Here is a 27,596-nt window from a genome sequence, read left to right as displayed (position 1 = left end):
AATATATTTAAAGAGCCACTTCACAGAAAAGGAAAATCTAAATGGCAAATAAACATATAAAAGGATGCTCAACATCACTAGTAATCACAGAAACACAAATTAAGACCACATTGAGATACCATCTCCACCACCAGATGGGCAAAAATTTACAACCCTGACCATATCAAGTACTGGCAAAGAGTGGAGAACAACCACACCCATCCATGACTGGTGGGAGTGAGCGCCAGTACATCCGTTGGGGGAAAAGTTCATCATTACCTAAAACTTTGAATATGCACACACCTGTGACCCAATAATTCCTAGGTACATATCCTAAAATAACTCTTGCACATCCGCACCAGAAAACATGTTCAAAATATTCAGAGCAGCAGTGCTCATGAAAGCAAAACACAGGGAAAACTCAAAACTCTTTCAATAATAAAATGGATAAATTGTGACAAATTCATTCAGTAAAATACTATGAATGGCCAGTTATTTTACATCCATCAACATGGATAAATCTAAAAGCAAAATGTTAAGGAAAAGAAGCAAATCTCAGAACACACACAGTGTAAGTCCAATAAATATAAAAGAGGGCAAAACTAAACAACACATTGTTTAGAGATATATTTAATAGATGATAAATTTACTAATAAAAGGAAGGGAATGACCCACAAAAGTCAGGATAAAGGTTACATCTCAGGGATATGACTGAAAGAGGGACAATGGGGCAGTTTCTAAGGTCTCAGCAATGCTTTATTTCTTATGCTGGGTGGTAGATATTAGGTGTTAAGTTTGTTAACCTTATTTAAACTGTACATGTTTCATAAACTCATTTATGTATGATATATTTCACAATAAAACCAATGGGGTGGGGGTTGAGTTTGAGAGTGAAGTCAGGAAATGAAAATTCTTAACAAGTCTCTCGGGGGACTTCCCTGGAGGTCCCACGGTTAAGATTCCGCGCTTCCACTGCAGGGGGTTTGATCCCTGGTCCAGGAACTAAGATCTCACGTGCTGCGCAGCACAGCCAAAAATTTTAAGTCTCTCGGGGAAGGCAAGAAGAAAAATAGGACCAGAGCTAAAAGGGGTGTATGGGGCTGAGTAGGTCTGAGCTTGTTTAAATACCAATGAAAACGCACCAATGGGGTTGGAGAGATAAAATAGAGGTGAATGAGGAAATAATTTATAGAATGAAGGTTGTAAGAAGTGGGTAGAGTGGGTGGAGTATGATTCAGAGATGTGAAAAAAAGATACTTCTTTCACTGTAACTTGAGGAACAATTCAAGAACCACGGATTACATGCCCTCTCCCCCAATAAACTGTACTCCTCTTGACGGCCAGCCATTATGAGAACAGTGCTAATGGACAGGGAAGAGAAAAGAGGTAAGGACTGCTCTGGATAGTTTCAAAATGTAGAGACTGGATTCCCTGAGAAAAGTATGTTGTTAATACTTGACAGATATTCAAATCACCTATTAGCTAACTTCACAAATACTCAAATACCTATTAGAAAAGTCTACCTTAAAGTTTTATTCCTTACCAGATAAATTCAAAACAGTATAATGCCCAAAGTCCAACTCATACTTTTGTTGATAACATACTGAGTATTTGTAATGTTAGGAATCTTTCAAAAGCTAACTTCCTGAAAATTAATTCTTACATCACTTACAAAAAGATAAGAAAAAAAATCAACATCCACTTACTTAATTGAGTTTCTAAAGTGGTCTTCAGCCGGATTTTTTACAGTACAACTATTCAGGAGCCATAAGTCTGCCTCTGATGCATTTTCTATTAAAAAGATAAATATGAAAAAGAAAAGTAAGTATCACATTTAATCAGCCAAAAGTATCCAAGTGCTTACTCAGATGGCACTGGAACCACAGGGGGAGAGGAGAGAGAGCTAGTGGGTAGAGTCAAGTAAACAGGCAATTACAACATAGTAGATAACTGCTTCAGCATGGAAACATTGGTGAGAAATAAATATTAAAATATATAACCTGTGCTATTATCTTCTCATTTAAAATATAAAGAGGATAAGCATTTTCTTCAAACATTTTGAATACTTGCGAGTATTTAATACTAACAAAAACTAAAGTGAAACTGGCCTAATCTTACCTCTGAATATGAAATTAATTGCCCCTTTTTAGGCTGTGTGTTAATATTTTTCAAGCACATGTATTATACACTGAATATTCTTCAGCTTGAGATGTTACTAAAAATATTGTTTGTCTTCTTTGAAAAAGTTAATGATTTACATCAAAGTGAGTCTTTTATTCCTCACTAATTTGATTAGATACTGTTATACACTATAACAAACTCACTAGCAACACAACAAATTACCCAAACCAAACCCGTCACGTTTATTGAAATGAATATGTACGTATGTATGTATGTATGGCTGCACTGGGTCTTCATTGCTATGCGCAGGCTTTCTCCAGTTGGGGTGAGCGGGGGCTACTCTTCGTTGCGGTGTGTGGGCTTCTCATTGCGGTGGCTTCTCTTGTTGCAGAGCACAGGTTCTAGGCGCGAGGGCTTCAGTAGTTGTGGTAAGCAGGCTGCGGTAGTTGTGGCTCGTGGGCTGTAGAGCGCAGACTCAGTAGTTGTGGTGCACGGGCTTAGGTTCTCCGCGGCATGTGGGATCTTCCCAGACCAGGGCTCGAACCCATGTCCCCTTCATTAGTAGGCGGATTCTTAACCACTGCACCACCAGGGAAGTCCCTCGAAATGAATTTATAAATGCCTGAAGTGCTTGATGCTATTCCAATAGCCTTGCTGCCTAAAAGGACTTATACATTAAAATAGGATTACCACAATGAAAGGAAAACCAAAGTTGAAAACTGCAGCACCTTCAATGTTATTTCAACAAGAACAGAAGCAGAGGTCAAAAGACATGAAGAACTAAGGACATATGGATGTCTGTGTGTACATTCTCTACCTGGGAATGGAGCTTCCAGTGAGAGCATTACATGTGGGGGATGGTGAGCACATCCAAGCTTCTGGTAACTTGGTAAAACTTTTTCCCCAAACATTTTGTTATAAAAATGGTAAATTTTTTACAAAGAGATAAGATCCACAAATTCTTGAAAAGGAAAGCTCCTCATTACTATACATCAGCTGAATACTAGGATCCCTCCTAGCTTGTCTCCCTCCTTCCATTCATACTCCCCATCCCCACCCAGTCGTCTATTTTCCCACCCAGCAGCCAGGGTGGCCTTTCGTAAAACAGCAATCTGATGACGCCACTTGCCTGCTCAAACTTGGTAATGACGAGTATTCACCGACCTCTTCTAGTTCCCTCCAAGTTAGTCCCCACAATGCCACCGAAAAGATAATCCTCTAGTAGCAATCTGACCATAGTATCTTTTCAACCTTACAGTGATTTACAATTGGTATTCAAGACCTATCCAGATCTCCACCTCCTCAACTGCAATATTCATTTCTCCCTATATTCATCTGTCCTTCCAGGCACACCAAACCAAATTCCTCAAGCTTGCACTATTCCATCTGCCTAGAACACCTTTATTTTCTTCACAGAATGACAGCTCATACCCCTTTCACCTGCCTATCCACCTGGCTAACTCCTTTTCATCCTTCAGTTTCAGCTCGATGTTTGTGAGATGCCCCCTCTCTGCACTCCCACAGTAGACTGTCTAGACTATTCTTGCACTTTACAATTCTGTATTAAAATAATTCATTTTTCCAGCCTGTCTTTATTACTATTTAAGAGATATTGAAGACATTTTTTTCTGCCGCTCTCTGAATGTCCAAGACCTAACACAGATTGTTCTACTTACGAGCATAAATCAGTCAACTATCAAAACACAATGAGGATTTACTATGTGTCAGGCTCTGTTCTAAGTACTAGGGATATGAGAGTGAAACCAGTTTCCACCCTCAAGGAGTTTACAGCCTTAAAGAGGAAGTCTGACCAAAACAAAAGACAGAAGTAAGCAAGATAATTTCAGGTACCAGTCAATGATATTAAGATGATTAAAGAGAGTACTGAACAGAGAATAATTGTGGGGTTGCTGGTCAAAATAAGTCTCCCTTGGGGGCTTCCCTGGTGGCGCGTTGAGAATCTGCCTGCTAATGCAGGGGACATGGGTTTGAGCCCTGGTCTGGGAAGATCCCACATGCCGCGGAGCAACTAGGCCCGTGAGCCACAACTACTGAGCCTGCACGTCTGGAGCCTGTGCTCCGCAACAAGAGAGGTCACGATAGTGAGAGGCCCCTGCTTGCCACAACTAGAGAAAGCCCTCGCACAGAAAAGAAGACCCAACACAGCCAAAAATAAATAAATTAATTTTTTTTAAAAAAGTAACAAATGTTCAAGTACAATTGGTGTCAAAAAAAAAAAAAGTCTCCCTTGGAAGCTTAAATCTGAGTTGAGACTTAAACAATGGGAAGGAATCTGCCACGCAAAGATCAGAAGAAAGAGCATTCCAATGAGAAAATAGCACAAGTGCAGAGGCCATGAAACAGGCCCAAGCTTGCCATGTTCCAGTAACAGAGAGAAGACCAGTGTGATTGGACCCAGGGAGAGAAAGGTCTGAGAGGTGGGCAGGAACCAGATAATATTGGCAAGTTAAGAAAATTACATTTATTCTAAGAGTAATGAGAAGTCACCACTGGGTTTCAAACATGAACTAATTCCTACTTCAGAAATCCCATTATGGAAACACTGTGAATAAAAGTCTGTAGATGGGGTAAAAGAAAAAGAAGTGGGGAAAAAAGTAAAGGCAAGAAAATCAGCTGGAAGCTGAGACACTGGTCTAAGGGTAAGAGAAAGACCGCAGAAACCTGGACTGGGATTATAGCAATGGCAAGAATGAGAAGTGAATGGAGGCGTGTTTTGGAGGTAGAATTAAAAGAATTCACTGTTAGATCAGGTATAAGTCGTGCAAGAAGGCATCATGTAGGATCGCTAAACACATGGAAAAGATTCTGGCCTGAGCACCAGTTACTGAGGTGCCATTTACTGAGATGAGGGAGGCCTGGAAAGGCACGGATTTGGGGAACAGAGAATCGATAGTTCTGTTGTGGCCATGTTTTGTTTGAAATCCCTATTAAATGTCCAACTAGAAATACCGATCAGCCATTTGTATATATGAAACCAAAGCTCACAGGAGTCCTCCAGGCTGGAGACACAAATGGGAGAATCTAAACCCTAAAAAGATACCTGAATTTAGAGGAATGGATGTGCTCACCTAAGGAGAGAATGTAGGGTGGGGGGAAAAAGGAGAGAGAAAAAGCAGAAGACAGAACATCGGGTTGTTCAAAGGTCTGATGGAGTTGAGATGAGAAAAGGACATGGGAAAGGAACAGCCAATAAGATAAGGAGATAAAAACTAGGGAGCATGGTGTCACAGAAATCCAGAGAAGGAAGTACTTTAAAAAGAAATAATCAATTGTGTTAAATGCTAAGAGTTCAAGAAAGATATCTGTATAAATACTAGTATTGTTACCAAAAAAAATAAGATGGTCCTCCACCCTTTTTCATTTTGCTTTCTCAATTTTGAGTATTTGCTTGCTCTGTGCCAACTTACAATCACCCAGCAAAGGCCCTTTTTTAAGGTTTTTAAATAACACAGAAAACAAACTCACTACCAAAGGGGAGTGAAGAGGAAAATCGTATATGGCTATTTGCCAGTAAGTAATGTGATCCCACATGTTCTGCCCCCTATGAACACATTTCCTGGGTTTTAAGATGCCATCAACTGTAAGAAACACAACCAAATTTGTAGCAGCTCTTCAAGAGAGGTGGAACATTATTCTCTGTTCTTTAAAGTTTTAAGATACATCCCAACTTCAAACATTAATATAGGAGGCAGAGTGGGGGTGAGATGCATCTGAAATAGATGAAATAAGCTAGTATTTGGCGTGTCTACCTTAGAGCAGCAGCATCTAGAACAATCAGGAAATACCAGAAGATGTGCAGTTTCTAGAACCTCATCACCCCAAATAACTGTTCAAATATCCTACTGCTAGTAGGTAATTAGGTTACTGGGTTAACTATCTGCTAAGAGAAGGTTAACAGCTTATGTTCTTGCCTTAATCAGAGCATCCATGTCAGGTTCTCCAGTGTCTGGGACAGGGAAACAGAATTAGAGAGGAGAACACAGGCGACAGGACTAGGGAAATGGGCAAGAAAGGACCACGGAAGGGAAAGGCAGTAAGAAGGCACCAAGACTGGAGGCACAGACTTCGAGAAGACCCAGGAAACAATTCTACCTACCGTGAGACCTGTCCTCCAACACTTGTCCTTGTTAACCCGGGACATGCAGCTGAAAATCATCTGCACATAAGCCAAGTATTGCCAATGCCAGAGCTGCGCTATCAGTACTGGGGTAAAAAGCTACACATCTGAGGCTAGCCAGATGGACTCTAGCCCTCAAGATTTGACTACTTACAGTCTTTCATTATTTCAAGTGGCGCTGCAATGAATAGCACTGTACATATATCATTTTGTATTTTTCCCGGATTACCTGTGGAATCAAGTCCAAAAAGGTGTGACTGTTGGGTCAAAGGATAAATTCCCCTCCATAAAGGGTGCATGGCTTCACATTCCCATGAGCAATGCATGAGACTGCCCATCTACCCACAGCATCACCCATGGAGTGTGCTATCAAACCTCTGTACTTCTGGCAATGTGGTGAGAAACAGGAAGCCCGTGGGATTTGAACTGTGCATTTCTCTTATTAAGAATGAGTTGAGCATTTTTTCACATGTTTAAGGGCCTTTGCAGAGTTGGGGGTTTTTTCCCCCCCTGTTTTCCATCTGTTCAGATCTTTAGCCCATTTTTCTATCAGGATAGTCATTTTAATCTCTAGTTTTAATTTACAAATATACACAAATATACACACACACACAAAGAGGATGTTAATCTTTTGTTTATGATAGAAGTTACAATATTTTGTCCCGGCTTGTTATTTTACTTTTTTATAGTTTCTTCATGCTTTTTTATATTCAGGATATCAAATTTATCAAACTTTTCTCTTTTTTAAATTTTACTGTAGTTGATTTAAAACGTTCTGTTAATTTCCGCTGTATAGCAAAGTGACTCAGTTATACATATATATATATATATTCTTTTTCATATTCTTTTCCATTATGGTTTATCACAGGACATTGAATATAATTCCCTGTGCTATACAGTAGGACCCTGTTGTTTATCCATCCTATATATAATAGTTTGTATCTGCTAATCTATCAAACTTTTCTCTTACTGCTTCCAGATTTTCAGTCATAATTAGAAAGTTTCCTCTACTCCCAGATTATTAAGGAATTCACCCATGTTTTATTTTAATATACATAGGGTTTTACATTTAGATGTTTGCTCTATTAGAACTTTACCCCGATGTACATTGGTCTCACTGAATTTTTTTAATGCGAAATGAAATAAGATCCTTTGTGCTCATACCAAATTGGAAAATATTAGAAAGTATGGTACTACCTAGTGCTAGCAAAGGAATGGGGAAGCTGGCAAGCTCTACTCTGTTGATGAAGTCTATTCTGACAAAACTCTTTGGAATGCAACATGGGAATAGCTGTCAAAAATTTAAATGTGCATGAGAATTTCTCCTACACATGCTTGTAGGATACTTGCACCACACACACATATTTATATACAAACACACAGATATACATATATATGTACACACATATAAATTTTAAAATTCACATGGAAGATTACTGACAAGGCAAAAAACTTGGAAAGCCTACATATCCATTACAAGGAGACTGGTTAAATAAATTATGAGACTGCATCTAAAATGCCATTCAGCTGTTAAAAAAGCAAGATAAATCTGTAAGTACTAATTTATAATAATCTTTGTTATATCATCAGATGAAAGCAAGGTGAAGAGTAGGTCTTGAATTTCACTTGTGTTTTAAAATGGAAAAAGAGGAAATCCTGTTCTAAGTAAAAAAACAAAAATTCTCGAAGCATAAATATGAAACTGTTTGAGGTGTTTGCCCTTGGAAATCAGATGAAGGTTCAGCTGGACTCCAATACTGTCTTAATATGCACTTTTATAGTCTCTTTTTTTTGTTTAAACTTGCATGGATATTACTTTTATAATTTTATAAAGTTTAACCCTGAGAAGGGGCACATTAATATTTAATTTACCTCTGTCTTCATTGTTTGAATTTCTAACAGCATTTAAACTAAACTAAAAAAAACTAATCAAGCCTTTAAAAAAATTGTTTTAATTTCCTTTTTCATAGGGCTCAGAATCAATAGTGTTCTTTCATTTTAAGGTAAGAACATAAACTATTTTCCTGCTGTGATCCATCATGAAAACAGTGACCTGATATACATTTTCTGGGACTTTTCTCCCCACTGCTAAAAGCTTTTGCACTCACTGAACCAAGAAAATGATGGTCATTGACACACCACCCACTTTGAGTGTGAGGATGGAGAAACAAACTATTATTTGTTTTAATTGAAACGCATTTACTTTCCAAACTATTTCTTTATGTATACAAGATAAATTACTTCTAAATCCAAAGTAATAAAAATCTGATTGGCAATAATGACAATAGCTAACATTATTGAGTACATATTATGTACCCAGCAATGAGCCAAGCACCTCATACTCCTTTTTTTTCCCCATTTAATCCTCCCAATTTGAGGTGGGTTCAACTTTTACTCCAGTTTTACAGAGGGGGAATCTAAGGCTTAGAAAGGATAAGTAACTTGCCTAAAATCACACAGTAAGAGAGGGGCCAGGATTAGAAATCCAGACAAACTGACTTCAGAGACTGTAAATTTAAGGAAATTAGAATGCCTCATTAGGGGCTCTTCGCTTCTTGATCAAAAATAATATAGACAATACCTAAAAACAAAGTAAAAAATGTATTACATGACCTTGAGGTTGCCTCATGATACTACTTCTAATAAGACAAATAACTAGGCTTCAAATGGAGCTGTTTGGCTATTTCCAAAATTTCCAAGATGCTGATCATGTCAGCTCTTGGCCATCCGTTATCAGTGGGAAACAGGCAAGTAAAGAAAGAATTAATACTGAGTGCATATAAAATGGATAACTGGGCTTCCCTGGTGGCGCAGCGGTTGGGGGTCCGCCTGCCAATGCAGGGGGACGCGGGTTCATGCCCCGGTCCGGGAAGATCCCACAATGCCGTGGAGCAGCTGGGCCCGTGAGCCACGGCCGCTGAGCCTGCATGTCCGGAGCCTGTGCTCCGCGACAGCAGAGGCCACAACAGTGAGAGGCCTGCGTACCGCAAAAAAAAAAAAAAAAAAAAGGATGACTAATAAGAACCTGCTATAAAAAAAAATTAATAAAATAAAATTCAAACAAAAAAAAATACCGAGTGCAGGAGCATTACTGCAGAGCACAGGCCGACTTTCAAAGCAACCAATCTTCCCTTCCCCCTGCAGCCTTCTGCATAATGGTGGCATTACAGAAGAGATGGGCATGGTTCATATCAACAGTACCCACAATAAACCATTTACCTTACACAACTGTTCCATCTGAAAGTCAACTAGGGGCACAGCCTCAAACAGTAAGAGGAGCCTTACAACTACTTAAATCCATAGATTTAAGTAAGGCAGCCAGGCAAGCTGATACAAATAAAAATTCATTAAGAACAAAACGAAGAGGGAGAAAAAGTCTTGATCATTTTGGACCCAACAGCATTTGGGGGGAATTTTTTACCACAGAACTCTGGAAGGCAAGGCAAGTCCAAACAGTTTAAATGTCCATTATGTTTAATCACAGCTGGGAGTTTATTTATGTAATACAGATCATTGGATGCCTACTAAAAACTCAGAGAATAGAGCATGCTATAATACAAAAATTTTAAAGCACCTTTAAGGAGCATACTGAAAAAATCTTAAAACCAATAAAAGGCAAAACAAAAATTCTAGTCAACAGATTCATATTTTCCTTCCACATTTCATTTACTGTTCTTCCTAGGGACTGTGTAAATGCACAGCATGGAGTAACCATGCTTCAAAATCCATTTTATAAAAGCAAAGTGACCCACGACAAAGAATGCTCCCTTTAACCAGCTAGGCTTGGAGGAGTGGGAGGCTGGGGAGAAGACAGGGAGAAAAAGAAGGTGTAGGAAAGATGCAGAGGAGAAATGAAAGAGACAGACAGACTGACAGAGCATCTCTAGCTCCCACGCTGAAATACGTAGAGCAAGAACGGCCCCTCCTCCACTGTGCAGTGTTGGTGACTGTTCGGCATGTTTCTGAGTGAAACACAGCAGGTCCTGGGGAAAGCACTTAGGCTTGGAGATGACACGCATAATGAGTTTGTTCTTTTAAAACAGTCATGCTGAGCGCTTCACAGAAATAAGATGAGGAAACCAAGGGTCAGCTTGAACTCTGTTTACTGTATGAAGGGAAAAGAACATTTTTTTCTCCTAAATGAGAAATAATAGCTGGCAAAACTCTACCAGTAAGTACTGAAGATTAATTATATAGCAAAACAGACCTGGTCATAATCAAAATCAGAGCGCTAGACAGACAGACCGTTTACTTACTATGTAGAACAGAACACTGCTAATATTCCCCCATTCTCTTTCCAGATCAAATTGCTCTGCTGATCCCTATACATAATTACTTCAGAAGTAACTGTGTCTAAAGAATCCCTAAAAGGATATCTATTTCTAGGTGTTAAATAGGTTTGTAAACTAAGAAGCAATAAATACACCAAATGGACTTTAGAGGGGACTGCGTGATCTGGTCCCCACCCCTCTATCCAAAGCCCACCTTGTATGCTACTATGTTCCTGCCACACTGAGCCTTTAGGCCCTCAGGCCTAATAAGTAAAATTCAAATGTTGAGATGACCAAAATCTAATTGGAAAAAAGTGCGCAAAGTCTATGAAGTTTACGAAGGAAGAAACACATATGGCTCTTGAACATACAAAAAGATGTTGAACCCCATTCTTAATCAATGAAAACTAAAACTGCACCCCCCAAAAAAACTGTACCATTTTTCTTCACTTCCTATATTGTCAAAATCCCAAAAGTTTGATAACACACTGAACTGATGTAACCATGAGGAAACAGGCACTCTCATGCATTGCTGGTGGGAATACAAACTAGGCCACCACCTATGGAGGCAATTTGACATGATCTCCCAAAATGGCAAATGCATATCCTCTGACCAAGCAGTTCCAAGAATTTAGCTATGACAAACGTACTTGCACAGGTGCAAAGTCATTAACTGCAGCTTTATTTCTAACAGCAAAAGGTGACTGACTAAAGACATTTTAGTTTATTCAGAATTGAGACTCCTATGGGGGGAGAGATAAATTAGGAGTTTGGGATTAACATATATACACTACTATATATAAAATAGATAATCAATAAGGACCTACTGTATAGCACAGGGAATTCTACTCAATAATCTGTAATAACCTATATGGGAAAGGAATCTGAAAAAGAATGGATAAATGTATATGTATAACTGAATCACTCTGCCATACACCTGAAACTAACACAACATTGTAAATCAACTATACTCTAATATAAAATAAAAATTAAATTAAAAGAAAAAAGAATTGGGCTTCCCTGGTAGTGCAGTGGTTGAGAGTCTGCCTGCTGATGCAGGGGACACAGGTTCGTGCCCCAGTCCGGGAAGATCCCACATGCCGTGGAGCAGCTGGGCCCACGAGCCATGGCCACTGAGCCTGCGCGTCCGGAGCCTGTGCTCCGCAACGGGAGAGGCCACAACAGTGAGAGGCCCGCGTACCGCAAAAAAAAAAAAAAAAAAAAAAAAAAGAATTGAGACTCTTATAAGCTACTTACAAAAGAAAAAAAAAAATAGAATAACCTCCAAGTCCTAATATAAAAAGATCTCCAGGACACATTGTTCAAAGAAAATAATAAGACACTAAAAATATATATACACTATGCTACCACTGGAAACTGAGAATACATATTCACATTTGCTTGTATTCATATTAAAAAAAATTCTGGATGTACATCAGAAACAAATAGCAATGGCTGGGATGGGGAGGAAGGAGTCGAATAGGACTGATGGGAGACAAGAGGAAGATTTTTTTCCTTGTATAACTTACTTTTTATTTTTGAACCTATTCAAAAATTAAGCATTTTCAAAGTAAAAAAGCAACTGTAAAAACTGTAGCTTGTCTTAATCCTCCTATCTTCCCATTTCTTTACTCCTTCCATAGTCAAACATCTGGAAAGACGTGTCTGTCTGTACCAGATGTACTCTGCCACCTCCCATCCACTCCTCCACCACTTCATTTTGATGAAGACCTTCAACCGCTCTCCACTCCCCGGATACCACTTTCATCGAGGGAACTGATGGCAAACGCCATAGACAGCACACCGTGCAGTCAAACACTTTTTTCTTTACGTTGTGGAGAGCATCGCTCTCCTGTTTTCCTCCTACCTCCTTGGCTGCTCTACTTTATCCATTCCCATCTGCCCTCCAGGAAGCAGAGTTCCTTAGGACTAGATGTTGGTTCCCTTGTCATCTATTCACTGGATGATTCCAACCATGCCTCTCACGGTTTTAAGTACTACCAGTGCACTGAGAGGTGACAGCCAAATTTATTCTCCCAGTTCAGACATCCATCCGAGCTCACTATACAACTCATCTAGTAACATCTCCACTGGAACATACTGAAAAAATATTGAACTGGACACAGACCATTTCCAAAACTGAACTCTCCAATTTTCAGGTTCTAGTTAGGAAAACAGAAACCACTCTAGGCATTAAGATAAAGAAAAATTAATACAGAAGTGTGCTTAATGGGCGATGGAAAAGCCAAGACACCAAATGTCTTCACCAAATGGGGAAGCGGGAAGCAACCAGGAGATGAGTAACAGCAGGAAGCCATTATCAGCCTAAGGGCTGGAGGGACTGACTGGAAGAGCCCAGAAGCTGTGATCACTGGCAGGGGCAAGAGCAACAACAGGGGCTGCCCATCGGAAAGCAGCACTGCAACGAAGGGAGGAGCTGTCTGATAGGGACAGAAGCCACCGGAATGAAACTGTCACTTCCTGGAACCGGACCCAGAGCAAAAAGCGTGGGAGTAAACCACCCTACTTCCTCCCTACTCCCATTCGCCAGGCTTCCATTAGCGCCTCCTGTTGGCCAAATCTAACCACAAGAGCCAAAAAGCAAGGAGACTGAAATGCAGTTCCATGCAATACAGAGGACAGACGAAATCAGGGAATTGAAACTGAGAGCCAGCAGGCAAATGACTAAACCTTCCATCTTCCAGAATTCCCCATCTCCATAAATGGGATCTCAGATCTAAGAGTACATCTAGGTGTACTCATGCTGAAACCAGAAACCTGGGAGTCATCATTAATCATTCCTTTCACCTCACCATCTCTCGCAGCAAATCCAACAACTCCCAAAGGATTTTACCTCCAAAGAATGTGAATATGTCTGCTATTCATCTCCACGGCTGCCACCCTTGTGTAAGTCTCCTCCCTCCCTACGGCTGCCATTACAGCAATTATGAAAACTATCAATGAACCAAAGGGAAGCAAGAGTTGTTTTGTTTTAACTAGACTATCATGGATAATCTATACATGTGGACAATGAAAACTGGGTGAATAAGATACACACTATTGGCAGCCAGCTGCAACTATATTTTGCTAAGGAGAACATAATTCATTATTGAGAATTTGCTACAAAACAGAAAATAGAATTGTTTAAAAAATATAAGTGTATCTTTTTTTTTAAAGAACAACTCAGTAAAATAAAATTCCAGTTTATTGTTGGACAACAGTGTTTCACACATACATCAACAGACCAAAAAAATAAAGTCACTTCATAGAGAAAAAAAGGGGAAAAAATTAATCTATCATCTTTGGCCTTTATAACCATCTCATAAAACTACTTATAATACAGCTAAGTACATACCCCAAAAAAGTTACTGGCATCCTGGGAATAAGACTGTTTTTGTTGTTGCTTTTGCTTTGGTTTTTTTCTAACCAGTTGTTTTTTCTCCTTTGAGATTATAATGAACATGGTCACACAACAAGTAAAGTCTGAAGTAGGACAGAGGACACTCCAAAGGCTGGTCTGGTCATCCAAGATCATTAAAAACGGCTGACCCCTAAGAGTATGTTCAAAAATAAACATGCAAATTAAAATACAAACAAATCTTCCTTTTGAAAGCACTTTTTTTTTAATTGAAGTATAGCTGATTTACAACGTTGTGTTAGCTTCAAACGTACAGCAAAGTGATTCAGTTATACAAATATATACATATTGATACATATATAAATCTATTCTTTTTCAGATTCTTTTCCATTATAGGTAATTACAAGATATTGAATATAGTTCCCTGTGCTATAGTAGGCCCTTGTTGGTTATCTATTTTACATATAGTAGTGTGTATATATTAAAAGCAAACACCTAATTCATCCCCCCCCACCCCGGTTTTTCTCTTTGGTAACCATAAGTTTGTCTTCCATGTCACCTTTAAGAAAAGCAGCAGGACCTTGAAAGATCTGGGGTTTTTTCTTCTGCTGCAAATTCACGTTGTGTGTTTGGTTGGGTGCTGGGGAGCACGCGTCACCTGCAGGTGACTCTGCCCACAGTGGGCAGCCTGGGGGCCTCTCTGCTCCAAGGTACTCATGTTTAGATTCTGAGAGAGGAAGTGGGGACTGAATGGCTCAGGGTGGCCTTTCTTCTTAGTTTAACTTTTTCGTTTTTGCTGTCTAGTCATCCTCATCAGTTTTCCGCTTCTTGGTGTCAACACTGTCATCCCTGTCACCTTCAGCTGCCCATCTGCCCACAGCTGCCTCAGCCTCCTTGTCTTCACTCCACCCTCTTCCTCCCCACAGCCCCCTTCCCCCTCCTCCACTGCTCCCCACCTTCTTCCACCTCACTGGCAGCCTCCTGTTCCCCACCTCGTTAGCCTTCCCATCAGCAGTATACCTTTTCCACTCTCTACCTCCTCCACAACTTCCTTCTTCTCCTTTAAGTCCGTGGTGATGATCTCAGAGCTGGTGTCCATGGCTGTGTCTGACATGGTGGGGCACACCAGAGATCCAATGCAGCAGACAAAAAAGAAAGCCCCAGTTTGGGGACTCTGGCAATGAAGCAGCCTGAGTCCATGTCTGCGGAGGAGGCATACAGACCTGTGGCTTCAGTGAACAGGGAGCCAGTCTCAGGGACAATGAAAAGATGGCTTTTCAGAGCAGCCAACTAGTCCAATTGTATCTTTACATTCATGTATTCCATGGAAAATTTCCTTCCTGATTCAAACATTTTAAAAGTAGTATATTGAAAAGAGTTCTATTTGGCCAAAGAGCAAATCATAACAACCTAGAGAAACCACTCACTAGCAAATTTGCAAAACATCTGGTTTCCATTCAGATTATATATAATGCTCAACTGTTTAGCACAAATCGATAACTTGATTCATCTGCTTGGAATGGTACACTTCCACGACGAATTCTAGAATACAGAAGTATCTCCTTGAAGGGAAGTTTAGGTTATCTGCTGAATATTATTATTGCTAATACCAGAGCTACCTCTAGGATTCTGACCCAGCAAACTTACTGGGTCAAAACAATTACCAGCTTGGTTATCAAAAGAGAAATATCCATAGGATACTGCCAAGGGAGGAAAGATCCAGATCAAAAATAAAGCTATGGGCTAGGCATAGGTTCACTGGACTTCAAAGTACAACGAAGAATAACAAAGATCTATGACTGGAATAATGAAACTGACTGTTGAGTGAAGTACTTTAAAGCCAGTGTCCATTCGGACTTGTTAATGCCCACACCACACCAATATTATATATTTTGACTATGACTCCCGGAGAGAAACAAAATGCGCCAACTGTATACCTAAGCGGGCATCCAATAACTGCTGTTCAATTGATTCATAAATAATATCCCCAAATGACAGTATCAAACTTTCTAAAATTACAAATATGTTTTATCAATTTGAGACAAAGAATAAGAGACAAAGAGAAGAAAAACCATTGCCTTCAAGGATAATTTGGGAAAGAAATCAATTAGAAAACGATTAGAAAACCTTGCCCATTTGTCACAGCAGCTGGGGACTTCCTGAGAGAAGCGAGTATTTGATTATCTGACACCAGTGCACAGCAATAGGGAGAATTAGCTTAATAAAACGAGTAAGATCATTTAACTAGAATTTGACTTGTGGAATATATTAATGTTACCACTTTTGAAAATTAATATTGATATCCCCTATCTCCAATTCTGCTTTTCAGATTTAAATTTTCTTTCTTTTAGGTGATTCAAAATTTTGATTGAGTCATTTTCTACTTAAAGTCAGAAGTAAAGTATTCTAGTCTTAATTTTGCTTCAAAACACTAGAGACAATATAAAAATTATTACACTTCGGGCTTCTCTGGTGGCGCAGTGGTTGAGAATCTGCCTGCTGATGCAGGGGACATGGGTTGGAGCCCTGGTCTGGGAAGATCCCACATGCCACAGAGCAACTAGGCCCGTGAGCCACAACTACTGAGCCTGCGCATCTGGAGCCTGTGCTCCACAACAAGAGAGGCCGCCATAGTGAGAGGCCCGCGCACCACAATGAAGAGTGGCCCCTGCTTGCCACAACTAGAGAAAGCCCTCACACAGAAACGAAGACCCAACACAGCCAAAAATAAATAAATAAATAAACAAATGTGGGGTTTAAAAAAAAGAATATTTATAAAAAAAATTATTACAATTCAATGATTTAAAAAAGGCAAATAATCTGATTAAAAATGGTCAAGAGCTCTGAATAGACATTTCTCCAAAGATATACAAATAAATCATCATCACATGAAAAGATGCTCAACATCAATACCCATCAGGAAAATGCAAATCAAAACTACCAGGAGTTACCACTTCACACCTACTAGGATGACTATAATAAAAATAAATAAAATGAAATAATAACAAGTGTTGAGAACATAGAGAAATTAGAACCATCATGCACTGCTGATCAGAATGTAAAACAGTATGGCTAATTTGACTATTAGTATAGCTAACAGTCTGGCAGTTCCTCAAATTGTTAAGCATAGAGTTAACATATGATCTAGAAATTCCTTTTCTGGGTGTACAGCCTAGAGAAGTAAAACTATATGCCCACACAAAAAAACTGTACATCAATGTCCATAGCAGCATTATCCCTAATAGCCAAGAAGTAGGAAAAACCCAAACATCCATCAGGTGATCAATGGAGAAATACATTGTGGTATATCCATACGACGGAATATCATTAGGCAATAAAAAGAAATGAAGTAGTGATACATGTTTTAACACGGATGGACCTTGAAAACCTGATAAGTGAAAGAGGTCAGTCACAAGGGAACACACGTCATATGATTCCACTTAAATGAAATGTCAAAAGAGACAGAAAGCAGAATGTTGATTACCCAGGTCTGGGAAAGCGAGCAAGGAGGACTGAGGGGTGACAGCTAAAGCAGTTTGTTTGGGGTAATGAAAATGTTTTAAATTGACTGTGGTGATGAATGTACAATGCTGTGAATACACTAACAACTACTTAATGGTACACTTCAAATGGTGTATGGTAGGAGAATCATTATCTCAATAAAACTGCTTAAAAAACACAACAACAGTAACAAAATACTACAGCTAAGCTTGAGCCACACCATCACCACTCTTCTCACTTCTGTGCCCTCTGCCTCAATGTCTCTTCCACCCACCAGCTCTAGCAAACTCCTACTCGCCTGTCACAACTCAGGTACATGTCATCACCCCAGGAAGCCTTCTCTACCCTCTTCAGAAAGAGTAAGGCACTGCTCCCCGTGTGTGCACAGATGAGCTAGTAGTGGTGGTAAAGATTCATAAATGTGTCCCCCCCTTAGTATGAGTCCCTCAATTGTCTATTCATCTTTAAATCCCCAGAGCCAAGCTGAGGACTTAGAAGAAAACATGCTCTTATTGTGGATGGAGGGAAAGAAGGGAGGAAGGGAAGGGAGTGATAGAGGGAAGGAGGGAGTGAGAGAAGCAAAGAGGGGAAGCCAGGGCAGGGAGAGAGAGTAAGAAAGAAAGGGAGGGGGAGGGGAAACGCATGAATGAACAAACAAATGAGCAAAGTAGCAAAGATCAGGGCAGCAGAAAGGTGCGTTAGTGAGTATTCATCAAGACCTAACTTCCGGGGCAAACAGACGAGTTCTTGTCAGTAATCAAAAAGTTAACTCGAGAGAAATACTACTTTCAGCAGAAACTGGGGTCAAGCTCTGATAGCAAATCTGATATTTCTTCCAGGGGATCTTCTTGCTCTAACAAGAACAAATAACGCAGCAACTTTTCATTCTATGGAACACTGTGTACTGATAATTTTTTTTTAATTACACTTACAAAATTATCACAGAAATAATTTTTTCATTTAATACATTATGAAATTTATATATATAATTATAGAAAAAGTAAAATAAAAACCCTATGCATTAAAAATAGATTAGAGGGCTGCCCTGGTGGCGCAGTGGTTAACAATCCACCTGCCAACGCAGGGGACGTGGGTTCAAGCCCTGGTCTGGGAAGATCCCACATGCCGCGGAGCAACTAAGCCCATGCGCCACAACTACTGAGCCTGTGCTCTAGAGCCCGCGAGCCACAACGACTGAAGCCTGCGTGCCTAGAGCCCATGCTCCGCAAGAAGAGAGGCCACTGCAGTGAGAAGCCCGCGCACCGCACTGAAGAGCAGTCCCCGCTGACCACAACTAGAGAAAGCCCACACGCAGCAACAAAGACACAATGCGGCCAAAAATAAAAAAAATAAAGATTAGAAGGAAATATACCCAAATATTAACAGTAGCTGTATTTTGATAATGGCACTCATATTCTAAACATCAGGTCTTCCTAGATTCTAGAGGCTTTCAGACACGAGTCTGGGCCTGACAAGGCAGAGCTTCTTCCCCAAGCCTGATCCCAAGCATCTGGAGGTTCGTAAGGTCTCTGGAGACATGTTCTATAGCATCCAAATGGCTCACCTGGAAGGGCTGGCCCCTCAGAGAGTTGACTTTGACCCCAAGGGCCCTCTCTTCCCAATTATTCAAGAGAGGCCCATGCTGGAACCTGCCAAGCCAGGGTTCTAACACTGGCCTTGAAGAAGGCTATATTGACTGTTCGGAGATTAGGTAATAAGGGACAGAGGTAGGCTGTTAATTATGGGAAAAGGAAGCCTCCAGTGGGAAAGAGGTTTCTGTAGAAACAAAAGAACTCAGTGACTGATTAGATATGGGAAATGACAGAGTGAAGATTTAAGGTTTCTAACCTACAAGGCTAATGCAAAGAGTGACACCAGTAACGTAAGTGGAAGCTGTAGGGAGGAGCAGGTCAGAGGAAAAGAGTGTAACTTTGGCATTAGACACGTTCACTTTAAGATACTATCCAGTGATCTATGTGAGCAGAACTGCGCCACAAACAATTGTAAACGCATGACAGAACTCATATAAGATCAATGATGTTGATGTCACCAAAGATGACAGACACCAGGAACCGCAGTGAGGAGGACTACTGTACACCAGGGGTAAAAATCATCAAGGAGGTGGAAATGTGTCACAGAGGCAGAATGGGTGGGCAGGACTTCAAAAGAGGAGTGTTTGCCTGACTGAGTAATGGTGACAGAACAATGGACTTAAAGTGGTAGCAAAAAGCAAAAACTATGCTGACCTCTTCTCTGCCTTATGAATCAGAGGGAATTCGCCTAGAGATCACAAGTGCAATTAAAATGCTTGACTTAATTTCCTGTAGATTTCCATTGGACTATGCAATAAATTAGAACTAAAAAACCACATACGCATAGCGTTTTACCCTTTGCGAAGCATTTTCAAGTACTTTATCTCATCTAATCTCCCCAGCAGCCCCATGAAGTGAGTATTTATGATCCCCACCTTATGGATGAGGAAACAGGGATAGAAAGATGTTGTGACTTGCAGAGAGGCGTCCTAAACTGGAAACCAGGAGGCAGGGCCAGGACGACCTGTGTCTCTAACAGGTGAACTGAAGCACTCTGAAATCTGAGCTATCAGTTTCCCTTTTGAGGGAAATGGCAATGTTGCCTTTAACTCCCATGTATAGGGATTACTTCTTTTGTGATGCCTACAACAACTAAGCTTCGCACATTTAGTAACAGATTATAGTCATCTACTTTCCTCTATAGAAAACAAAGTTTAGGGCTTCCCTGGTGGCGCAGTGGCTGAGAATCCTCCTGCCAATGCAGGGTACATGGGTTCAGTCCCTGGCCTGTGAAGATGCCACATGCCATGGAGCAACTAGGCCCGTGCGCCACAACTACTGAGCCTGCGCTCTAGAGCCCGTGAGCTACAACTACTAAGCTTGAGTGCCACAACTACTGATTCCCGCACACCTAGAGCCTGTGCTCTACAACGGGAGAGGCCACCACAATGAGAAGCCCACACACCACAGCTGGAGAAAGCCCGTGCACAGCAACGAAGACCCAACACAGCCAAAAATAAAAATTAATTAATTAATTTTTTTAAAAAAAGAAAGAAAATAAAGTTTACATTTAGAATGCTATAAATTATCTATACTCATATAAAGAGCTATGAAGTAGAAAGCAGAGATGAGAAAGCAAACGTCGGGGGGCTGGATAAGAATGCAACAACTAAGAGGAGACTGGAGCACCCCTCACCCTCCCCGCCTTCCATACTGATTGCGTACAAGGCGATGGGGTGGGGCCGAGCAAGGTCAGCAGTCACGCTGGGGGAGGTGGGTGGTATCAGAGCCCATCCAAGGGGAGGAGGCTGTCAGAGCACAAGCAGGAGAAGAAAGGCATCTGTACAGGAGGGTGACTCTGCATGGGGGATCAGTGGACGAGAAATGAAGAAGGGAGGGACGGTCACAAAGGAAAGTGGCCTGACGCCAGGTGACAGAGCCTGAGCAGAGCAGGAGCATCCCCCAAGGCACGCAGCCCAGCCCAGGGTCTCAGCGCCCAGGAAAAGCAAGAAGGGCATCCCTACAGGGGGCAGCCCAGGGTGGCTGTCAGAGCTGCAGCACAGTGAGATGGGCATATGCACGTAAGGAGAGCCTGGCCCGTGAAGCCCAAGCCCAATGGAGGTGACGAGGGCCGCCACATGGAGCGGGTGGTGGCAGCTGCCCAGCGTCCGCTGTCAGACCATAAACAGGGTGAGGAAAGTATGCACGCAGGAGGATGGCCCTGCGAGGTGTTAGGAGGCTGTGCTCGCAGGGCACTGGAATCCGGGAGGGGTGAGGAGGCCATCTCTGTAGGGCCGCACCAAGGTACGGAGTACAGGAGTTCTAGAGAGGTGAAAGTTTGATGAGGAAATTTACATAGCTCAAGGAACCCTCTCACAAAATACATTATTAACAACAGGAAAAAAATAACCTTACAGTACAGACACTTGGCAGACATCACCTTAATCAACTGACCAAAGTTAACATCACCAATAATGGGACAAATCCAAATCAGGTGTCACTTGATAGGAGGCACTAAGAGGATCGATTCTGAAGATATTCCTACCAAAGATGCCTAACTTGAACCTACGCAGGAGAAACATTAGACAAACACAAATCACGGGAGGATCATTCAATAACTGGCCTGTACTCCTCAAAAATGACAATGACAAAAAGGCAAGGAAAGAGAGAGAAACTGGTCCAGATTTCAAAAGTCTTAAGGAGACATGACACCTCAATGCAAAATCCTCTTGCTATAAATGACATTATAGGGGTAACTTGTGTGAGAAGTGAAGAAGCGATGGTACGGAGGTCTGAGGGCCAATTCCCATTTTTGATGGCAGCGTTGTGGTTTCTGTTGGACAATAACTTGGAAGAAAACAGACACTAAAGCATTTGGGGGTGATGAGGCAAAAGTGAACAGCTTACTCGCAAATGGCTTAGAAAGGGAAAAGGAAAAGGAAAAGATTTTCTGTAGTGCTCCTGCAACTTTTCTGTAAACATCTTTTTTTTTTTTATTTTATTTTTGAAACCAAGAGGCAATTAGAGGGACAGGCTGCTTGGCAACATAAGAATACAAGGCTGCCACCAAAAAAACTGCAAGAGAACGAAAGGCATTAAAAAACACAGAATATGACTATCCACATGGAAGTATGTTTTCTCTGATAGGAAAACAAGCATCAGTTTTATGGGAACAATGTCAGTGGCAGGACCAATAAAGATACTGGCAAACTGGGTTTTTTGTAAATGTCTATATTAAAGGAAAATCTACTTTAAAAGCCAAAGAGAGACAGGTGGAGTCAAGATGCTGGACTAGGAGGACGTGTAATTTGTGTCTCCGAACAACTAGGGGCACCTATCAGGCACCGGTAGGGGACCACAGACACCTATGGGGATGGGAGGAACCCCAGCAATCAGCTGGCGGGATCTTGACTCCCAGGCCGGAGGTCAGGTCCGAGCCCCTGTGGTGTGAGCTCTGAGTATAAACCACTGGAATAACAGAGAACCTCAGACCCCAGGGAATATTAAAAAGAGTGAAGCCACCTAGAGGTCCTAATCTCAGCACCAAGACCTGGCTCTAACCAACTGCCTGCAAAGTGCAGTGCTGGACGCCTCAGGCCACACAAACAGTAAGACAGGAATACAGCCCCATGCACAAAAAAAAAAAAAAAAAAAACGACAAAGAAATATGTTACAGACAAAGGAACAAGATAAAAACCTACAAGACCAAATAAATGAAGACGAAATAGGCAACCTACCTGAAAAAGAATTCAGAGTAATGATAGAAAAGATGATCCAAAACCTCGAAAGCAGAAAGAGAAAATACAAGAAACACTTAAAAAGAATCTAGAAGAACTAAAGAGCAAACAGACAGTGATGAACACAACAACTGAAATTAAAAATACTCTGGAAGGAATCAATAGCAGACTAACACAGGCAGAAGAACGGATAAATGAGCTGGAAGATAAAATGGTGAAAATAACTGCCAGGGAGCAGAATAAAGAGAATGAAAAGAACTGAGGACAGTCTCAGAGACCTCTGGGGCAATATTAAATGCACCAACGTTTGAATTATAGGGGTCCCAGAAGAAGAAGAGAAAAAGAAAGGGTTTGAGAAAATATTTGAAAACATTATAGTTGAAAACGTCCCTAACATGGGAAAGGAGATAGTCAATCAAGTTCAGAAAGCACAGAGTCCCATACAGGATAAACCCAAAGAGAAACACGCCAAGACACATATTAATAAAATGATCAAAAATTAAATACAAAGAAAAAATCTTAAAAGCAGCAAGGGAAAAGCAACAAATAAAATACAAGGGAATCCCCATAAGGTTAACAGCTGATCTTTCAGTAGGAACTCTGCAAGCCAGAAGGGAGTGGCAGGACATAACTAAGTGATGAAACAGAAAAACCTACAACCAAGATTATGCTACCTAGCAAGGATCTCATTCAGATTCGAGGGAGAAATTAAAACCTTTACAGACAAACAAAAGTTAAGAGAATCCAGCACCACCAAAGCAGCTTTACAACAAATGCTAAAGGAACTTCTCTAGGCAGGAAATACAAGAGAAGGAAAAGACCTACAAAAACAAACCCAAAATAATTAAGAAAATGGTAATAGGAGCATACATATCGATAATTACCTTAAACGTAAATGGCTTAAATGCTCCCACCAAAAGACACAGACTGGCTGAAAGGATACAAAAACAACACTGTACATATGCTATCTACAAGAGAACCACTTCAGACATAGGGACACATACAGACTGAAAGTGAGGGGATGGAAAAAGATATTCCATGCAAATGGAAATCAAAAGAAAGCTGGAGTAGCAATTTTCATATCAGACAAAATAGACTTTAAATAAAGACTATTACAAGAGACAAAGAAGGACACTACATACTGATCAAGGGATCAATCCAACAAGAAGATATAACAATTGTAAATATTTATGTACCCAACAAAGGAGCACCTCAATACATAAGGCAAATGCTAACAGCCATAAAAGGGGAAATCGACTGTAACACAATCATAGTAGGGGACTTTAGCACCCCACTATCACCAATAGACAGATCATCCAAAATGAAAATAAATAAGGAAACAACAAGTTTAAATGACACAATAAAAAAGATGGATTTAATTGATACTTACAGGACATTCCATCCAAAACAACAGAATACCCTTTCTTCTCAACTGCTCATGGAACATTTTCCAGGATAGATCATATCTTGGGTCACAAATCAAGCCTTAGTCAATTTAAGAAAACTGAAATTGTATCAGTTATCTTTTCCGACTACAACACTATGAGAATAGATATCCATTACAGGAAAATAACTGTAAAAAATACAAACACATGGAGGCTAAACAATACACTACTAAATGACCAAGAAACATTCACAGAAAGACAGACAAGATGAAAACACAGAGGGCTATGTACCAGATGAAGGAACAAGATAAAACCCCAGAAAAACAACTAAATGAAGTGGAGAGAGGCAACCTTCCAGAAAAAGAATTCAGAATAATGATAGTGAAGATGATCCAGGACCTCGGAAAAAGAATGGAGGCAAAGATCAAGAAGATGCAAGAAATGTTTAACAAAGACCTAGAAAAATTAAAGAACAAACAAACAGAGATGAACAATACAATAACTGAAATGAAAACTACACTAGAAGGAATCAACAGCAGAATATCTGAGGCAGAAGAACAGATCAGTGACCTGGAAGATAGAATGGTGGAATTCACTCCTGCGGAACAGAATAAAGAAAAAAGAATGAAAAGAAATGAAGACTGCCTAAGAGACCTCTGGGACAACATTAAATGCAACAACATTCATATTATAGTGGTCCCAGAAGCAGAAGAGAGAGAAAAAGAACCTGAGAAAATATTTGAAGAGATTATAGTCGAAAACTTCCCTGACATGGGAAAGGAAATAGACACCCAAGTCCAGGAAGCGCAGAGAGTCCCATACAGGATAAACCCAAGGAGAAACATGCCGAGACACACAGTAATCAAATTGGTAAAAATTAAAGACAAAGAAAAATTATTGAAAGTAGCAAGGGAAAAATGACAAATAACATACAAGGGAACTCGCATGAGGTTAAGAGCTGATTTCTCAGCAGAAACTCTACAGGTCAGAAGGGACTGGCATGATATACTTAAAGTGATGAAAGGGAAGAACGTAAAACCAAGATTTCTCTACCCGGCAAGGATCTCATTCAGATTTGATGGAGAAATCAAAAGCTTGACAGACAAGCAAAAGCTAAGAGAATTCAGCACCACCAAACCAGCTCTACAACAAATGCTAAAGGAACTTCTCTAAGTGGGAAACACAAGAGAAGAAAAGGACCTACAAAAACAAACCCAAAACAATTAAGAAAATGGTCATAGGAACATACATATCGATAATTACCTTAAACGTGAATGGATTAAATGCTCCAACCAAAAGACACAGGCTTGCTGAATGGATACAAAAACAAGACCGATAAATATGCTGTCTACGAGAGACTCACTTCAGACCTAGGGACACATACAGACTGAAAGTGAGGGGATGGAAAAAAGATATTCCATGCAAATGGAAATCAAAATAAAGTTGGAGTAGTTATACTCATATCAGATAAAATAGACTTTAAAGAATGTTACAAGAGACAAGGAAGGGCACTACATAATCAAGGGATCAATCCAAGAAGAAGATATAAGAATTACAAATATATATGCACCCAAGAGCACCTCAATACATAAGGCAACTGCTAACAGCTATAAAAGAGGAAATCGACAGTAAAACAATCATAGTAGGGGACGTTAACACCCTTCTTACACCAATGGACAGATCATCAAAAATGAAAATAAATAAGGAAAGGAAGCTTTAAATGACACAATAGACCAGATAGATTTAATTGATATTTATAGTACATTCCATCCAAAAACAGCAGATTACACTTTCTTCTCAAGTGTGCACCGAACATTCTCAAGGGTAGATCACATCTTGGGTCACAAATCAAGCCACAGTAAATTTAAGAAAACTGACATCATATCAAGCATCTTCTCTGACCAAAATGCTATGAGATTAGAAATGAATTACAGGGGAAAAAAACGTAAAAAATACAAACACATGGAGGCTAAACAATACGTTACTAAATAACCAAGAGATCACTGAGGAAACCAAAAAATATCTAGAGACAAATGACAATGGAAACACGACGATCCAAAACATATGGGACTCAGCAAAAGCAGTTCTAAGAGGGAAGTTTATAGCTATACAAGTCTACCTCAAGAAACAAGGAAAATCTCAAATAAACAATCTAACTTTACACCTAAAGGAACTACAGAAAGAAGAACAAACAAAACCCAAAGTTAGCAGAAGGAAAGAAATCATAAAGATCAGAGCAGAAATAAATGAAGTAGAAACAAAGAAAACAACAGCAAAGACCAACAAAACTAAAGGCTGGTTCTTTGAGAAGATAAACAAAATTGATAAACCATTAGCTACACTCATCAAGAAAAAGAGGGAGAGAACTCAAATCAATAAAATTAGAAATGAAAAAGGAGAAGTTACAACAGACAACGCAGAAATACAAAGCATCCTAAGAGACTACTACAAGCAACTCTATGCCAATAAAATGGACAACCTGGAAGAAATGGACAAATTCTTACAAAGGTATAACCTTCTAAGACTGAACCAGGAAGAAAGAGAAAATATGAACAGACCAATCACAAGCACTGAAATTGAGACTGTGATTAAAAATCTTCCAACAAACAAAAGTCCAGGACCTGATGGCTTCACAGGTGAATTCTGTCAAACATTTAGAGAAGAGCTAACACCCATTCTTCTCAAACTCTTCCAAAAAATTTCAGAGGAAGGAACACTCCCAAACTCTATCTATGAGGCCACCATCACCCTGATACCAAAACCAGACAAAGATTCTACAAAAAAAGAACATTACAGACCAATATCACTGATGAATATAGATGCAAAAATCCTCAACAAAATACTAGCAAATAGAATCCAACAACATATTAAAAGGATCATATCCCATGATCAAGTGGGATTTATCCCAGGGATGCAAGGATGCTTCAATGTACGCAAATCAATCAATGTGATAAACCATATTAACAAATTGACGAATAAAAACCACATGATCATCTCAATAGATGCAGAAAAAGCTTTTGACAAAATTCAACACCCATTTATGATAAAAACGCTCCAGAAAATGGGCACAGAGGGAAACTACCTCAACATAATAAAGGCCATATACGACAAACCCACAGCAAACATCATTCTCAATGGTGAAAAACTGAAACCATTTCCTCTAAGATGAGGAACAAGACAAGGATGTCCACTCTCACCACTATTATTCAACATAGTCTTGGAAGTCCTAGCCACAGCAATCAGAGAAGAAAAAGACATAAAAGGAATCCAAATTGGAAAAGAAGAAGTAAAGCTGTTGCTGTTTGCAGATGACATGATACTATACATAGAGAATCCTAAAGATGCTACCAGAAAACTACTAGAGCTAATCAATGAATTTGGTAAAGTAGCAGGATACAAAATTAATGCACAGAAATCTCTTGCATTCTTATACACTAATGATGAAAAATCTGAAAGAGAAATTAAGGAAACACTCTCGTTTACCACTGCAACAAAAAGAATAAACTACCTAGGAATAAACATATCTAAGGAGAGAAAAGACCTGTATGCAGAAAACTGTAAGGCACTGATGAAA

At 40.0% G+C, this 27,596-nt stretch overlaps 1 protein-coding gene across 7 annotated transcripts in view; it reads right to left on the bottom strand.

The window, feature by feature from the left end:
• Positions 1-27,596, bottom strand: part of CDKAL1 (CDKAL1 threonylcarbamoyladenosine tRNA methylthiotransferase) — a 652,719-nt gene that overhangs the window by 550,038 nt on the left and 75,085 nt on the right. For all 7 annotated transcript variants that reach the window (XM_033863886.2, XM_019945111.3, XM_033863888.2 and 4 more), the window contains one exon: positions 1,686-1,770. In XM_033863886.2, coding sequence (XP_033719777.1) covers positions 1,686-1,770 — 85 coding nt within the window. The remainder of the gene's footprint in view (positions 1-1,685; positions 1,771-27,596) is intronic.

Source organism: Tursiops truncatus, chromosome 10 (assembly GCF_011762595.2).
Source record: "Tursiops truncatus isolate mTurTru1 chromosome 10, mTurTru1.mat.Y, whole genome shotgun sequence".
In the NCBI taxonomy this organism is placed as follows: domain Eukaryota; kingdom Metazoa; phylum Chordata; class Mammalia; order Artiodactyla; family Delphinidae; genus Tursiops; species Tursiops truncatus.
This window is presented reverse-complemented; position numbering and strand designations above follow the sequence as displayed.